Genomic DNA, 17,522 nt, shown 5'->3' on the forward strand with positions numbered 1-17,522 from the left:
GGCTTTCAGAACATCTGCTTGGATTGGTATCTGTCTTTGCGTATCCTGTGACATTAAAAAAGCATCCAGGTATTAAATATTTGAACTTATAGACATAGGCAGACACAATAAAAATACTTCAGGTTCCACTATCTACACCCAAGCTAAGAGATATTTTTACTCCACTGGTAGTCTCTTTAATTTGAGGGTACAGAGTATACTGAATAAGTAGTTCCTTGCATGTTTTCCCTTTGCATGTAGTAATCAACCCCAAAAGGCTTCCAGCTGCTGAACCGAGGGTCTTAATTTGGGCCTGTTGTGTTTATGAAGGCTTTTAATCCCTCACTGTTCTTAATAATGTCTGTAAGTCTCTGAGCATCATGACTTAGTCTTCTAAAATTTATCTTGTCTGTGACTAATGCAAAACATATGAGGAAACAGTAGAATACACATATTGCATAAAATGTCTTGTAAATTGAAGCAGTATAGTTATACATAAAAAAAAAAATAACAGTGGATGTGATATTATCATTATTATTTGAATGGTCTCAAGCCCAGGCAGACAAACCCCAAAACTGCCACCTTTGACAGGGAACTACCATGCATAAGTAAAATGAAACATATGGGATGGGGAACTGCAGTTTTGAGGAGAAAAACCTGCAGTGAATCAATATAATAAAGTCAGTGCTAATTTCTAGAGTACAATGGTGCAGCTCATAATTGCACACCCAGTTCAAACTGCCACAGTGTTTTAACTACTACAAAATCCCAACCCTAAAAAAATACATTTTTTTTAGTTTTCTGTTTCTTACAGTATCTAGACAAATAATTCAGCAGAGGACACAATTAATTTTGTTGTTAAAAGTAATATTATTAGCCCACTAGTTTGTTTAAAAACCATATATGAGGGATTTTCTAAAAATAAGGTGTTTAATGGATGTATTTTCACTTCATTACTATTATTTTATTAAATCCACTTTATTTCTGCTCTCACTGTTATCTTGTTGCAATGCTTTCAATGGACCAGTGCTGTTTGATACAGGTAAAGCTCAAACTGTCCCGCCATTCAAATGTAATCTGGAGTTGTTAGAAAGAAAATATATAAAAGATATGGGCCTTATAGAATTTAACATATTAATGCAGAGGAAAGAAGCAAAAGAAGAAAGGTAATTATATTTTAGTAAGCCTAAAGTAAAGCAAAAAACGTAGGTAAGTGTGAAAATGCATTAAAATGTACAGTCTTATTTGAGTGCAAAAATCTTGCCTGGGTCAACATTGGGCATTAAAACTCTAAGCATCAGTTTACACCTGTCCTTAAAATGCAGTCCAAACAATCTTATTGAAAAGTATTATTGGATAAAACAAAGAGCCATCATTAAAATGCAGCACACATCAATGGATACATAAATCAATTATAATAGCAAAAAGAGTGACTATACATCTAAGGAAAAAGAAACCAAAGACAGAAAATACACCAACTGCTACTAATGCTGCAGTGGTAGAAGAAAGCTACAGAAGAGAGAGAATGACATTGTAAATTACTCTGTTTATTGAATATTAAAAAGAATCTGAGAAGCTTTGGTGAGGAATTTTAATTCAATAAGTTCTAGGCTAAGATTTATTTAATAGTTTGTCCTACCACATCTACATGATTGAAATTATACAGCTGTAGTTTATCAGTAAAAATACAGTGAAAATACATAGATGCTCCAAAGAGGGTAAGAATAAAAACACAGAGACAAATATGATATGATAACTTAGGTATTTGTTTATAAAAAATAATGGAATTATCTACATTATGTAGCTGTGCTGTGGCAACTGCACTTGTAACTTTAAGAAAAGCATAGGTCCTCAAGAATTAAAATGCCAGGCCTGCAGATCTATAACTCCCATAATATCCTAAAGTCATTACAAACATTTCATTGAGGGTGCCAGTTGGTTCTAATAACAGTGTGTGCAAATAGCGCACAGTGGAGGAGACCAACATATTTATGTGACTATAAACAGTGAAATGTTGTTATAATTTTGCTCTAAGATCTGAAAATGACCATTATCTGAGCTTTGAATATATTAGACATTTTTAATATAATCATGAGGTTTGAGTTTTTTTAAGTCAATATCCATTCTCACTGTAACAGATCTGAGGCTACTCTTGGGTTCAGCGCTTGGTATATTTACCTGAAAGTGCAAAATGGTCATCAAACATTTCTGGCACCCTGAAATAGGAGTTGGGCTGCTGGTGAGCTGGTAAGCCCCACTCCTTCCACAGCACCAGCAGCTAGTGCAACCTGTATGTAAAACTGCTTCACTTCAACAGACCTCCAAAACTCATGAAAAAAAAAAAAATTAGGATCCCTGCCCTTAAGTGGAGAATTCAGGGAAGGGCAGAGACTGAGGCTCGTTCTCACCACTCCTTTCCTGCCTGATGTTCAGACCACCCCAGACCACCGCACCTTGACCCCCCAGGCTGAGAGGAGCCTTCCTCGCCTCCCTGAACCTCTGGGGTGCAAGTTTCGCACAGCGCAAGCTGCTCAGAGACTGACTGAGGGTTTGAGCAGGTGTGCCTGCAGCAGGGCAGGCAGCTCTGGAAAACCTGGAAAACATCTTCGTTTCCAGAGGCCGGCGACAAAAAGGGCTCGGGAGTGGAGAGAGGGCGCTGCGGGCCGGAGCCGCGCAGGATCGCCGGCAGCTCGCTGGCCTGGCCACCTCCGCCCGGAGACCGCCGGGTCGCCTCCCACCTGGCCAAGAGAGAATTCCCTGCCGATCAGACAGGTTTGATGTTTTGATCCGTGGGTACTTCTGCAGTTCTGCCCCTGCGTGTGGGGTACGTCCGCGCCCACGGGCTAATGAGTGGTGCCGTCCTTGGCGGCAGGACTGCATGAGTGGGAGCTTCACTGCCACCCATTAGGGACTCCCAAGCGCGGCTGCGTCTTGAAATGGTGCCTGAACACTGCTCAAGCTTAGTTTTAAGCTTGCACCTACTTTTACCCTCCCTGCCCACGGTTTGAGTATACACACGCTCCCCGTTCCCTCTTGCTGGTGTTTCTCATGCAGAAATGCTTGATAGGTTCTTACCTACCAAAAGAAGGTAAGGGAGAAATACCTCTTTCATGTTTGGCATCCCCAGGCCACCTTCCCCACCTACAAAGATACCTTTTAACGTCTGTTCTCTAATCTAACAGAGATCCGGCTTCCTGCGTGGTGCTAGAGCATCACTGCTGGGGCAGTAGGGGAAGGAGAGGTCGGTCCGACCCCTTGCTGCTCCTCGCACTCCAGTTCAGGCCCTGCCGATGGCCTCGTGTTCGGGGAAGGGGGAAGGACAGACCAAAAGTTCTCGGTCCAAGCGACAAGTGGCTGCCCAGTGACACCTTCGAGAGGACCCACTGTCAAACCATAGAGATAGTTGCCAGCACAGAAGCAAACAAACTAACAAACCAAAATTGTTTTGACCTAGTTTCTCTGCATCAGGTGAGTAGAATACATCAAGGAGATCTTCCCATTATTGAATAAGTGGGGGAAAAAAAAAAAAAAAAGTTTTTTCTGTTTTTCTTTTTTTTTTTCTGGGTCGGCTAATGCCTGAGTTGTGCTTTCAGACGAATCTTCCAACAAGTGTTGCAGTTCAGCATTGTATGCCTTGTATTTTTTAAACAAACAATGCGAGTAACTGGAAAACTTGGGAACTGAGGAGAAAGGTCAAGGGCACAGGTTGGCCAGTTTTTCTTGCCACGGCTGAAGAAGCATGAATAATCAAAGGACCATGATTAGTTGCACTGACCATAAGACTAGGGGGAAATTGAGAGAAGAAAAAAAAAATAGATGACGACTGTTTTGTAGCTTGTCACTCCCCGCTCTGACATCTTCCTGCTCCTGGCCAGGACCTCTTCCAGACACGGCACTGAGAGGAAGGGACAGCAGCCCTGGGGAGCCGCTCCGATCCCGCGGCTGCCCGGAGATGCGCAGGGCGCGGAGCGTCGCGCAGCCCCGCCACCGACAGCAGCCGGGCGGCCTCACCGCCCCTCGCCGGCTTCTCGCCTCGCAATTCCCCCGGCACAGACGACCGTGTCCCGTCTCTCCCTCGCCCCTGTCTCCAGTCCCCACGCCCGCCGGCGCGGCGCGGGGAGGCGCGTTACTTACGCGAGTCGGCAGCGGCGGCTGTGCAAGGCTCCCCGCCGGGAGTCGAAGGGAGCCCTGATCTTAGCGGGCTCGGCATACCCACCGACGGCTGACAGAAGCAAAGAGTTAAAATATAAAACAATAAAATATTGTGGGTTTGGTGGGGTTTTTTTGGTTGGTGGGTTTTTTTTGGTTTTTTTTTTTTTTTAATATTAATGTTCTTATAACGGAAGTTCTTATCAGTGGGTTGCACTGTACTTGGCAAACAAGCCTTTTTACCTTTTAAACAAATAATTCATTAGGTAATTAAATTCAAGTGAGATTACTCTAATTAAATATACACTGCTGTTGAATCATAATTTCTATGTGGCCTAGTTAAAGATGAACGATCTCTTATTCCTGACAAAAAAAAAAAAAAAAAAAAGCTTTAAAAGAATTCCCCAGTGACTGGAATAATAGATTTATACACCACCGTACAGAGGTCATTTCAAGAAAGAAGAGACACCAAACACAACATAAAGGGACTTTTTATGTCTGGAGATACTAGAATTTCAGGTTTTATTGCTGCAAGTTCTATTAAAAGACTTTGTGGAACCTAGGAGGAAATCAAAATTATCTTTCAAAAGGCGATAAGTTATATAAATATGTGCACAAACAGAAATGTGTCTCTGAAGGTATTAGTTCTGCATAATTTCCGATGAGTAGCTACTAGGCCTCAAAGGAAACAGTGCATCTTGAAATGCTCTGAAGGCTTACATTGGCCAAAATAAGGCAGGACTTTAGCAAAATTAGAAGTAACTTTGTAGCCAACGATGTGCTATATGTCCTGGTTCCCTTTAATAGCATTAGGCGTTCAAACCATAAAGACTAATCTGGAGAGTAGAAGTTCCTGCTCTCTGCTTTGATCTCCTTCCTCTTGGCTGTTTAAAGCTGACAGTTTGGCTGAATGGCATTCACTGCTTTCATTTGTAAGACATGAGTTTCCTAGTGTTCCAGAGCTAGCAGCTACACCTGTACTGCAGGAATTTACATTGCATTGCTCCAGGATGGCATTGATTTGGGACGGGTGAAATACAAACACAAACTAATTAAAAACTGCATAATGCAGCCCTACAGGAACAAGACAGAAAAAAACCAAATAAATACAACTGCAGCTGGCATGGCAATTGTGCCTCTGCCCCCAAGCAACAGTCTGGTGACATAAAATTATAAACCTTAAAAAACTCACATAATTGCTGTTGATCATTTTGGAGACAAAATGGAAATTATTTTGTTAATTAAGTTCAGACCCATAAAATATTCATAGATAGGTAGATAGACGGACAGAGAGAGAAACAGTGAGAGAGGCAGATGATACATTCCATAGATTTTAATCCTTGTTCATATAGGCCAGTGTGCATAGCTCTAATAACTCATTTGCAAAAGTGCAAAGGAAAAGAACACCCGTGAATTCACGTTGCTATCACAAATAAATGTAAATTCATCTGAGGTGAACTGATAAAGGATTAATAAAAAGTCACCACCAGGATGTGGGGGCTGAAAGTCAATTTCCCTTAGTTTACTTTTTCAAAAAGTTGTATTTTTCATTTTGAAAGCACATGCTTTCTCTCTCTGAATAAAATAATCTTTGTAAACACCTTACTAGCTGCTACCTTGAGTACAATCAAACGCTGCAGCTGCTCAAGCTTGGATTCCTTCCTGTACTGCCTGTATACACTGAACATGTGTACATATTCACATTTAGGGAATTGATCAGGTATCCCTGATTCCAAGTTTGTGTTTATTTAGACAAACCAAACCATTCATTTTCATAGTCAGAAGTCTAAAGACTGCTGTTACTGTGAATTAAACAGGCAAAATCAGAGCAAGATTCCTTCCTTCCTTCCTTCCTTCCTTCCTTCCTTCCTTCCTTCCTCCTTTACCCTCCTTCCAACAGAAATGTTCCTCTCGTTGGGCGTGAAGGGGAGGAGAGGGGAGTCTGGCGCTCCAGAGCTACATCACCTCTCCGCCTATAATTGTTTGTCACATGCCCTGTTGTCACAAAGTGGGGTTGTTTCCCAGACCCTGCTGGAAAAAAGGTGCAAAGTAATAATGAGTGTTTAACAAGGCTCATAAATCAGGGCTGATGAGAAGCGCTCGGGACAAGTCACACGGCGGCGACAGGGCCTGGCAGCGGGCGGCCAGTGAAAGGAAACCCCTGCCGCGCTCCTGCCGAGCCACCCCCGCACTGCCGGCACCCCCAAAAAAGTAAACGTCCTCAAATGAAACACAGTCCCATGCTAAATCAGATGTAATACACTTAATGAAAACTCAGTCAACTGATCCAAATAGTCGGCAGTCACTGCATAATTAGAATCTAGGAGAGATATATTAAATTAATGGATTCTGTCCTGCACAGATGTATCATTAAAATATATAGGATTGATACTTAACATGGTAGAGTTATTTTAAACTTACACATTAATAAAAATACAGCTAAAAAAATAAATAAGGAAAAAAAAAGACTGTGAAACTACCTGCTGAGAACAGTCAGGAAATTAGCAACATACGGATAATTTTTTTTTTTTTTTTTTTGGTACACCTCCTTTTCTCCCCCTCACATTCTTTCCACGGGAAAGAAAATTGCAACAGACTATTAACTGAAGAAATAATCTTAAATTTCTTTGTCTATTACCGGTGAGAGCTGAAAATGAAAAGAGGATTTGCAAAAGAAATCGTTACCAGGATGTTTCAGAGCAGTTACAGAATTAAATGAAAACTTTTCTCCCCAAGCCACAAACAAGGCGCTTTAGAGACTAAACCTCCCTTTCTTTTGGTAGATCTGATTATCAACGCCGCATAAACCCCGAGTTTAACCAACGGGGCCATATGCTCGTGTGTCTGCCCGCACAGACGGCGCCCAAACGCATGTATCACTGTGGAAATTACACGGGTGAACCGTAGACTAGTAAGTATCTGAACTGCACTCTCAGATTGTGCTCTGCTTAGTATCCTATTCTCCCCATAGTTAGGTGTCTCCTTTCAACATCTCTGTCATCTCCATTTGAAGATATTTTCAGCGGTTTATCACTGCCATCTCCAGCCCTGCGCATTTGCAGCAGGTTATCACAATTGCCAGTCCCCCCTGGCTGATGGGTTGCGCTGATTACCATCACTGCCCTCAGATATTTGGTGCGGATTCCCAGCACTGCAATATCCACTCTTAGGACATCTGGAGCAGATCAAAATCACTGACTTCATTTTTCAGTAGAGTCGGTGTAAAAGCTTCACACAGCCTCTTCGCAAACGTACCCTGTAGTCAATTCCCGCAGAACCAGCCTTCAGTTAAAATTCGGCCAAGCAGCGACCCCTATGTCTGGATTTGCATTTCTTATCGGACCCCTATCTAAACTGATTTGTTAATAATAAAGAGAAAATCTCTTGGCACTGGATGCATCGCCTTAAGAAACTGGAAGGATCACACTGTCTTAGCAAACTCCTTCTCAAGAAAGGCTCCTTAAGAAGTTTATCTGCCCAATGATCTTTGAATTAGATGAGCGTGGCCATTTAGGTCGATTTACTTTAAACAGTATACAATTTATTTTAAGCGATTACCTTAGGTATAATCACATTATGCCCAGCGCTGTTAGGTATTTCTCTCCCGCCTGATTTCTGATGTGCATCCGCTCTCCGACGGGAAGGTGACTGCTTTTCACTCTCAGCCCAAATCCTTTTTTGCTACGTGACTGTTTATCGTCTTTTAAAACGCTGTTCGGCTAATGAGTTGGCACCGCACTCCGTTTTGTTAGGTCTTGCAGAAAGTTAAGGAGGCGTTCAAGCAACTACAACACAGTTCTCAGGGGGTGAAATGAAAAAAAAAAAAAAAAAAAAAAAAGAAAAAAAAAGAAAAAAAAAGAAAAAAAGAAAGAGTTGGGGTTTTTTTCGAATTATGATTAAAACTTAAAAAAAAAAAAATCTGTATTTTACTCCACCTATTAACGATTTGAAGCTAATTTATGAGTAGGAGGTGATGATCACAGCGACCTTTTGGACTGTTTAGGTCCAGGGCTTAGGGAAAGATTTTCCTAGCGTTTCGGGCAGCTGCTGCTGATGTTTGTAATTTTCCGTACAGTTTCGTTCTTTTCGCACTTTTGTTATTAAGCTCCTGCTATAGGTCTTGTATGGGAGGAAATAAACCCAGAATCTTCCAGACCTTCACTAAACTGATTTTCAAGCTAAGTAGCTTAGTGTAGCAGTTCTGGTCCCAGCTTACTTGCACAAGGGGGAAAAAATTAAAAAGGGCTTTGAAAGGTTGCCTACTAAAGTGACTTAATAAACCGTCATAAGGAAAAAAAAAATGGGCAATGTCCTGTGCAGGAGCAGAAATCTCGTGGGGATTGGCATTTTCTGATCAGAATTGTGCATAATTAATGGCGTTCGCAGGACCCTGCTCATCCTTGTGCAAAGAACTTTGCAGATGACGAACAAAGCTTTCATACCAGTCTTCTAACTTTCCCCCCTCCCTGGCGGTTTTTTTTTTCCTTCCTATTTTCTTTTCCTTCCAATTTGCGTTTGTTGCTGTTTTGTTGGGTTTTTTTTTTTTTTTTTTCTCCCTTTTTTTTTTTTTTTTTTTTAATATTTTCTTTTCTTTCCAATTTGCGTTTGTTGCTATTTTGTTGGTGTTTTTTTTCTTGTCTCCCTTCTTTTTTTTTTTTTTTTCTTTCTGAAATCACAGTTACAGGTAACCTGCACTTTGTATTTATTTTGTCTATTTTTACTGAAGGTGAAGAGTAGCAAAGTTCGCACCAAAAAGATGCAGAGCTGATAGAAAAGCAAAGGAGACTTTTTTCTTTTTCTTTCCCTTTTTTTTTCTTCCCTTAACCGATCCGAGAAGGATGAGAGCGAGTGGGGGAGGGGATGACTCACATTTCTTAAGCCTCGAAGTGGAAACCTTTTCTGGATACACATTCCACACAGATCTAAAGAGCTAAGAAGATTTCGGCAGCGTCGGTGCCTTATCCCACCTTTATTTACCTGAAGCCCTTGTAATGTGACACTTCCATTCGCAAAATAAGGCTGCAAATTTCAAGTCCCTCTCAGCTCTGTTACGGCGGTGCATTTTTGTCTGAGGGTCGCTCTCCTGCTTTGAGGGTGAGATTTTGGAGCGGTGCGGGGGAGGTACTGCTCTCTCTGTTAGGAAGGGGAAAGTTCCCTATTTCCAACTGATGGGGAAGGAAGTTTAATCAACACCGTGAGACGGAGCGGTTCCCTGGAGCACGGGGAGGAAAGGGCCGGCCGAGGTTGGAGACACCCCGTGGGGGCGTTGGCAGGAGGGGAGGCATTTCCCTCCGCTCCCGCGCGGCCGGTTCCCGGCGGGATCCGGGCTGCCGGCCTCAGCCCTGTGCCGCAAGCTGGGAGAGGGGGCGCGAAGCCCCGCAGAGCGGCCCGAACCTTAGGGCTGGCTCTCGCTCCGGGCTCGGGAAAAGGAGAGAGACACCCGTGGTTCCCTCACTCCTCCTCCTTCTTCTTCTTCCCTTCCCCCTCTCCCCTGCCAGACACTTGCATCCCGAAAAGCCGCGGGCCTTTGCGTCTGCGGCCGCTCCGCGCCGCGCTGTCCCTTAAGGAAGAGCTCGGCGGTCCCTTCAGCACAAAGACGGAGCTCCTGGGCTGCGGGGACCGCGGCGGCGAGGGCTGGGCCGGGGACTGCCGCTCCGCGGGGCCTCTCCGCCGGGGCCGGCCGAAGGGACGGCAGCGCCCGGCCCGGCCCTGCGGACTCTCCGCAGCCGGCGGAGCGGGAGCGCGCTGAACTCGTGGGGCAGAGCGGCCCCCGGCAGTCCCACCGGGGCTGGGAAGGTCGGGGCAAGAAACGCCCAGCCCTCGGCCCGCCGCCCCCGCGCTCCTCGTTTTCCACAGCGGGGGAGCTGGGAGGGCCCCGGCAGCGGTAGGAAAGGGAAAGTTTGCGGTGCCGCCCGGGCAGTGCGATGCTCTCTCGGTCCCAACGCGGTTCGGGAGAGCCCAGCCACGTCGAGGAACTGGACAACACCGCAGGCAGGGCACAGCGGTGACAGCCCGCCTCCCTTAAGGCGGCCCGGTCCCTCGCAGAGGAGTCCTTTGTCTCCCGCTGCACCTTCCACCCCTCTCCAAGGGGAGAAAGAGAAGGAGAGAGGAAAAAAATCCCTTCCTCTAATCGTTGTTGTTAATGATCATAATGGCAAAAGCTCGTTTTGGTCCTTTCGTGTGTGCCACCCCTTGTGTCTCCGCGCCTCGTCCCTCTCCCTGTGTTTACCCCTCGATGTGTTTCCTTCGGTCCCCACTGAAACGGGAGGATGGAAGTTTGACAACCAACAAGACGCTCGGTTTCCCCCTAACCCCCACCCTCGCTCGGGGGCAAGGGCTCGGGTTCCTCTGTGCCCCTCGGCATACATGTCGAGGTTGTTGATTCGTGGGATTATTTATTTCCAGTATTCCGAGAACTGTCGCAATGCCTATGATAATTGTCCCTGAGTGTCAATCCGTCGGCAGGGCATGAGGAGGAGAAAGGGCGGCGGGGAGGATCGAATCGCTGCGGGTCTTTTTCTTTTTTTTTTTCTCCCCTCCATTTTTCTTTTTCTTATTTTTTTTCCTTTCCTTTTACTAAAGATTCTTCTGGGAAGTGCTGCTAGGAGCCTTTTGACTTTCAGCAAAGTTGCGCATATGTGTTTGTGTATGAGTGGCGTTTGTGGGTTGCTGTAGAGAGATCGCATTTATTTATTTATTTGCCTTTTTTTTTTTTTTTGGTAGTGGTAAATTGTTACAAGTTGCCTGGCTGCAAAGCCCCCTTTTCCTCTCACGGCCACTCTCGTTTGTTCCTGAGTCCAACGACGACAAGGGGGACTCAATGTTAAAGGTGGAAAAAAAACCCCAGCAACACAGTTGTTTTTGTTAAAAGGGGACACACTAAGGCTGCGAAACAGCAAAACCCCAATGTTGGACAGCTGTAAAATCGTGTAGACAGGTTGTCATACAGCAGTGGGGGCTTTTCTGAAAGGAGCCCATTGCTAAACATTAAATGCAGCCGGAGCAGAGCGGAGCGGAGCGGAGCAGAGCAGCTGCGCGGGCACACGCGCACACGCACACGCAGCCCCGAGCCGCGCGGCCCGGCCCGGGCTGCGCACCACGTGCTGCGCCGAGGGGGGCGCGGGGCGGGCGGGGGGCGCGGGGCGGCGCTTCCAGCTCAAGTGGGTGCCAATCAAAACATCAACTTCAAATTGTATCTGAAAGATCAGCCTAGGACCTAAGGGCAGACACATCAGTTGGAGCTCAATTGTTGATCAGATCACATCTAAGGGATTTAGGAGCACAGAAGAGCCGAGATTTGAGGAAAGACACCCCACTGAATCCTGCCACACTCCTCCTCCTCCTCCTCCATAACTAGGGTGCAATATATATCTGACAGAAAGAAATCAGAACGAAAAAAGAAAATTACCGGCTCGATTTCTTTTCTCTCGCCCTGCCTGACTCCAGTAAAGAGCGGGGGGGAGGAAAAAAGAAAGAGAGAGAGAGAGATCCAGAGAAGCCCGGGTTTGTTCCGCTCCCCTCCCCGGCTCTTCAGCAGGCTCCCTCCTCCCCCTTTCTTTTTTTTTTTTTTTTTTATATCTCTGCCGCTTCTGCTGCTGCCGCCAGTGCTGCCGCCGCCGCCTCTGTGCCCGCGCCCCGGAGATGTCCTTCCCCCAGCTGGGCTACCCGCAGTATCTCAGCGCCAGCCAGGCGGTGTACGGGAGCGACCGGCCCGGGGTGCTGGCCGCCGCCGCCGCAGCCGCCGCCGCCGCCGCTGCCGCCTCGGGCCGGCCCGCGGGCGCCGAGCTGGGCAGCGGCTCGGCCGCTGTCACCTCGGTGCTGGGCATGTACGCCAGCCCCTACAGCGCCCCCAACTACAGCGCCTTCCTGCCCTACACCGCCGACCTCGGCCTCTTCTCCCAAATGGTGAGTGAGCACCGCGCTGGCCCCCGCGCCTGCCCGGGCCCGCCGAGCGCGGCCGCGGAGACCGGGGGAGCCGGGGGAGCCGGGGCGGGCGGAGGCTGCGGAGCCCAGCGCGGGGGCGGCGGGGCGGCTGCGGTGGCGGCTCACACCCGGCACGGGGTCCGCCGTGGAGAGGGAAGCGTGGATGTCGGCGGGTCTGCAGGGGACACAGGGGCTGGGGGTCGCGGGCTCCGTCTGCACGGGAAGCCCCCAGTCCTCTTCGTTGTTCCAGCCGGGCAAAACTCCTCCGAGTTTCTCCTGGCGGTGGAACCCCTAAGCAAGGGCTCCTGCTTCCGTATTGTCGGCTTTCCCTAGCAACTCGGCTATTTTTTGTTTTTCTTTTCTTTCTTTGTTGTTATTGGTGTTGTTGTTGACGGGTGATATTGTCGGTCCTGCTGTTTCACTGGGCTTTCCAGCGCGCTCCTCTTTTCGCTTGGTACTTTTCTTTGCCGCTGAGCAATAAACAGGTTCCGTCCGAAAGGCCAAAGTGTCGGTACTTGGGGCTCCCGTTTATTTCAAGGCATTTTCCTTAAACCTTGAAAATGTCCCGTTCCGTTCCTTGAAACTTTTCATACTCTGATTATGGAGGTATCATAGATGGGGTTTGCATGAAGCAAAAGAGGGCATCTACATCCCATTATAGGCATCGAGGCAGGAACGCATATCGGCGTTAATTCTAAGATAAATTGTCGCCACCCACACTGTCCTCGGGATTAATTCGACATTTTCTTAAAAAGGTAATGGTTAGAAAGTGAAACAAATTTTTTTAAACTAACTGTTTTTATATCTGGTGTCGTTGAAACGTTTTCGTTGCTGGTATCACCAAAATTGTCGGCGGCGCTACGCATAGGTTCCACTTAATTTTCTAAATGTCCCTCTTTTCTCTCCCTCTGACACAGAAAAGTGTGAATATTTATAACTGAATGCATGCAATGCATAACTTGTTAGGGTTTTTAATAAATATATGTAAGCAAATACGAAAATATGCTGTTGAACAAGAGACAGCATCTGGAAAAAGATAATTTTTCCACTGCAAACATTTCCTACAAAGTCACTTTAAAGAGCATGCATTTCCTACTCTTTTTTTAACCTTGATTTTGGAAATGCAGTAAAAGTTGAGACAGAAGCAATGAGTGATTCACAAGTGGCTTCTTCAAAAGAATTCCCAACAGAGTTTACACAAAAAATATCATTTCAGCAACAATAACAAAAGACAGCAGAATAAAGGGAGTGCAGAAAGCCTACTCTGTAACACATTACAAAAATTACATCGGGCTACTCTTTGTGTATAAACGGTGTCTCTGAAATTAAAATACATGATCCTTCTTAACTGTTTGACAAAGTTAAATTAGTTTCTTCACAAACATTATTGAAGAGGTCGATTTCTAAGGCTGACATAAATTATGACATAGTAGTATGAAGAATGTATTTCTGGACTAGACAAGAAACAAAAACAAAACAAGAAAAATGCAAGATTGTGATAGAAGAAATAAAGAACGAAAACTGTTTGAAATGTTAGCTATTTTGGAACAGTTCCCGTTCCTACTCGCAAGCAAAAAACAAAAACAAAACAAGAAAAATGCGAGATTGTAATAGAAGAACGAAAACTGTTTGAAATGTTAGCTATTTTGGAACAGTTCCCGTTCCTACTCGCAAAGTATCCTGGTATTTTATTACAGTGATTAACCATGACGGTGATATTTTGAAATAAATTCTAAATTTCTGAACAGTTGTAAATTAAGAACTAAAATATTAAGTTAATATCTGGGCAATTTGCGGTAATAATGAGGCCTAATGAGGTTGCTAGAAAGATAAAATGTTATTTACCAAAACACCTGATGGGATAATTTGACTTGCTGTGTTTTACTACTGATGATAAAAAGAATATTGATTGCAAATAAATCACCGTCTCTAAACGCTTGTAAACAACTTGTGTTTGCTCTGGACGGATCAAAGTAAAACTTATAAGATAAAGTGTCTACATATCCATATTCTACAATGCGTGGATCAGTTTTCATTCCAGAGTTTAAAGGCTCTTCCAACAGTTAGAAGTTAATGTTTTACTCCAGAATCTTGGTGTACGATTTGGGGAGAGGGGATGGTGGTGTTGGCATTTGTGTGGAAAGTCTTTCACATTATAAGTCTCTTCGTACTGAAGTTGTGCATGACCTCAGCCTCATCTCATTAGGAGCAAAAATAAAGAATGCTCTGCATGCATTTCTAACACCCTCCTGGATACTTTGCAGATAAATGCGGCGCTGTGCGCGGGCATTAGTTTGTAACTGCGGTGCAGTACCTGTTCTATGTGCCTGATAATTTCAAGGGCACAGTAAATTGTCTCGCCGAGGTGAAGGCGAAGTTGCTGCGTTTCCATCGTTTGGTTTGGTTTGGTTTGCGGAGAAAATACTCTTACTGTCTGTCAGAGCCCCGCTTAGCACCTCTCTTTCCTTTCCCTGCAAGAAGGGGGAATCATTTGGGAACACCTAAATGTGAAGAGCCTGGAACGGGCAGGGCCGAATTTGGCTGTGAAGATCCTTTGCACCGCTGAAAGGCGTATTCCGGCTCCCGGAGTAGCCTATTCAGGTCTGTTAGAGACGCTAACGAGATAATTGATGTGCTTTTTCCTCTCCGCTTGTCTGAATGTGTTGCAGGGCTCCCAGTACGAGCTGAAAGATAATCCCGGTGTCCATCCTGCTACCTTTGCTGCCCACACTGCCCCCGCCTATTATCCCTACGGACAATTCCAATACGGGGACCCGGGGCGGCCCAAAAATGCCACCCGGGAGAGCACCAGCACCCTCAAGGCCTGGCTCAACGAGCACCGGAAAAATCCCTACCCCACCAAGGGCGAGAAGATCATGCTGGCCATCATCACCAAGATGACCCTCACCCAGGTCTCCACCTGGTTCGCCAACGCCCGCCGGCGGCTCAAGAAGGAGAACAAGGTGACCTGGGGCTCCAGGAGTAAGGACCAAGAAGATGCGAACCTCTTTGGGAGTGACAATGAGGGGGACCCCGAGAAGAATGAAGATGATGAGGAAATTGACCTGGAGAGCATAGATATAGATAAAATCGATGAGAATGATGGGGAGCAGAGCAATGAGGAGGAGGAGGAGAAACCTGAGCTCCTGAGACAAAGCAGTGAAGAGGAGCACTTGGAAAAGGAGAAGGATTTGGGACTGTCAGGGTCTGAAGGGCTGAAACCCAAAGATGCACTGGCTATAGTGAAGGAGGCCTCTGACAATAGCACGAGAATCATCAGTCCTGGGGGACAAAACAATTTACAGATGCCATCTCACAGCAAACCCAAGATTTGGTCTTTGGCAGAGACGGCAACCAGTCCTGATGGTGCCCTGAAATCTTCTCCTCCTCCGCCCCCTCCTCCCCAGGTTAACCACACATCTCCTCAGATTCAGCATCCTGCTTTTCTCCCTAGCCATGGACTCTACACATGCCAGATTGGCAAATTTCACAACTGGACAAATGGGGCTTTCCTCACTCAGAGTTCCCTTCTAAATGTGAGGTCCTTTTTGGGAGTAAATCACCACCATGCTGCTCATCACAATCACCACCTCCAGGCCCAGCAACAATCTTCTGTTTTAACAGCAACCCTGGGAGCCCTAAACAGCGACAAACCTTCAGAGAGGACCAGTCCCAAACACATAGGTAATTAATGTACCAGGCTTTCACCTCTCCCTCCACCCCCAACACGTGCACGTGAACTTCTCCTTGAGGAATGGTGTCACACTGGTGTAACTGATTGCTTTTAATGGAGCTACAGTTTACTCTAGCGTTGATTTCCGGCCCCCCACCCAGCGTGTTGGTCACATACATTAAGCACATTTCACGTGGCCTATTACATTCTCACCCTATATGCCCATCAAGTAAGATGAAAATTCAGGAAGAGCGCAGTGAAATGCATAGGTTTGAGCTTTCCTTCCCTCTTTCACGACCCTCATCTCCCAATAACTTCAATAACAGTAAGAAATGTGTCAAGAAAAGCTTGCAGACTATTAAATACTGAAAGTAGGGTATAGCGCTGTACACACATACACATGTAGCTGCTCATGTCTGAACAGGAGGGTGAGGGGGAAGCGTGTTCTCTGCAGTGTCCCGAATCTTACTCTTGTTATTCTAAAATGGTTCTCCTGTTTTTGTTTGGCTTTTTTTTCCTTTTACTTTCTTTTTGTTTTGTTTTGTTTCTTTTTTTTTTTGTCTCCTTCTAGAAAGAGAAAATGTACCAAGAACTGACTCCCCACCCCAGCCGCTAAAATCGCCCTTCCAGCCTGTCCGTGACAAGTGAGTTTGTTTGTTTGTTTTCACTGTAGGAATGTTACTTATGTGAAACAGAGTGCTTGAATAATAAAGACTAATTATAACACCTAATCATCGCCATACTAATACATACCGACAATGAGAACAGCACAGGAGTTGCTCTAATCTTTCCAAACTTAGACTAAATTGCAATGGTACATAGTCAGACTGTAACTTTTCTAAAACTTAACAGATGTCAAAGATCCTTTGTTAATTACACCAGAGACAATGATTTTGTGCGATTATCTATTACTAAGATGCTATAGCAGTAGACATGCAATTAAAAAAAAAGATACTTTTTTCCTGAAAGATTGTTACGTCTTTCTTTTTTTTTTTTTTTTTTTTTTTTTTCCTTCCTCCCTTCCCCCCCTGCAGCTCTTTGGCTCAGCAAGAGGGAACACCGAGAATTTTAACAGCTCTCCCTTCTGCTTGATTAAATGATTTGGTGAAAAAATATTACAGAGACTGGTATTAAGGACAGAGAGAGTGAAAAAAAAGGAAACGGTATAAACGACTCCCATCAATCTCTTTTTGCAATAAGGTGGTGCAAATCCATAAAAGCATTACACAAATCTGTAGATGGATCCCCTTCCTCATTGTACCATTTCAGATCGTGTTATTCTAACCATTCTTGGATTATTTGTTTGGTAAATGTTTCCCATGTGTTTGTGGTTTTCTTTTTTCTGTATATAGAGTGATTTCAGATTGTAAATAACACGTCAGCAAAACTTGTCTAAATCATATATTTTTGTCTAATAAACTAAATGAAATTATGAGCTCTCTTCAGGTATGTATTCTGTTGCTACAGATCTTATACATATATTACAAATCAAACATTTATAATTAGTTTTCTAAAAAAGTCAAGTCTCCTCCTTTGGGTAACTGAAACTTCAAGTAGCAAATCCAAGCTATTTTGCCAAAAACTAGCTGCGAGCTTCCTTTTTTATACAGGCAAATTTACGAAGTTGAGTGAAGCTGGCTCCTGCCTTAGTAATATTAAAGTTATTTTTTCATTTGTGGTGATTCAGATGTGTTCTGTAGTATCCATTTTCCAGACATGAATGGACCTGACTTCCACTTATGCTACAAAACAGTTTCCTAAAACTGAAAGGGACAAGTTTTCTCACAGTTCCCTAGTG

The 17,522-nt window shown here is 45.0% G+C and overlaps 1 protein-coding gene across 2 annotated transcripts; it reads left to right on the forward strand.

The window, feature by feature from the left end:
* The first annotated feature begins 11,357 nt into the window (after positions 1-11,357).
* IRX1 (iroquois homeobox 1) lies at positions 11,358-17,305 on the forward strand. 2 transcript variants are annotated; one of them, XM_039711055.1, is made up of 5 exons: positions 11,358-11,631; positions 11,734-12,033; positions 14,721-15,735; positions 16,296-16,368; positions 16,759-17,305. In XM_039711055.1, exons 2-5 carry the CDS (start codon positions 11,770-11,772, stop codon positions 16,814-16,816), a joined length of 1,410 nt encoding a protein of 469 aa, XP_039566989.1. In that variant the 5' UTR covers positions 11,358-11,631; positions 11,734-11,769; the 3' UTR covers positions 16,817-17,305. The 2 variants fall into 2 exon arrangements, with proteins under 2 accessions (XP_039566989.1, XP_039566990.1); XM_039711056.1 differs by lacking the exon at positions 11,358-11,631 and having other exon boundaries at positions 11,692-12,033.
* The last annotated feature ends 217 nt before the right edge of the window (positions 17,306-17,522 follow it).

The sequence above is a fragment of the Passer montanus genome, unplaced genomic scaffold, assembly GCF_014805655.1.
Source record: "Passer montanus isolate IOZ18808 unplaced genomic scaffold, ASM1480565v1 scaffold24, whole genome shotgun sequence".
NCBI lineage: Eukaryota > Metazoa > Chordata > Aves > Passeriformes > Passeridae > Passer > Passer montanus.

Excerpts from the sequence above, each read along its gene's own strand:
- IRX1 (XM_039711055.1), top strand. The coding sequence starts at position 11,770 with ATGTCCTTCCCCCAGCTGGGCTACCCGCAGTATCTCAGCGCCAGCCAG. Across the intron at positions 12,034-14,720 it reads TCGGCCTCTTCTCCCAAATG|GGCTCCCAGTACGAGCTGAA; the intron begins GTGAGTGAGCAC and ends AATGTGTTGCAG. Across the intron at positions 15,736-16,295 it reads GACCAGTCCCAAACACATAG|AAAGAGAAAATGTACCAAGA; the intron begins GTAATTAATGTA and ends GTCTCCTTCTAG.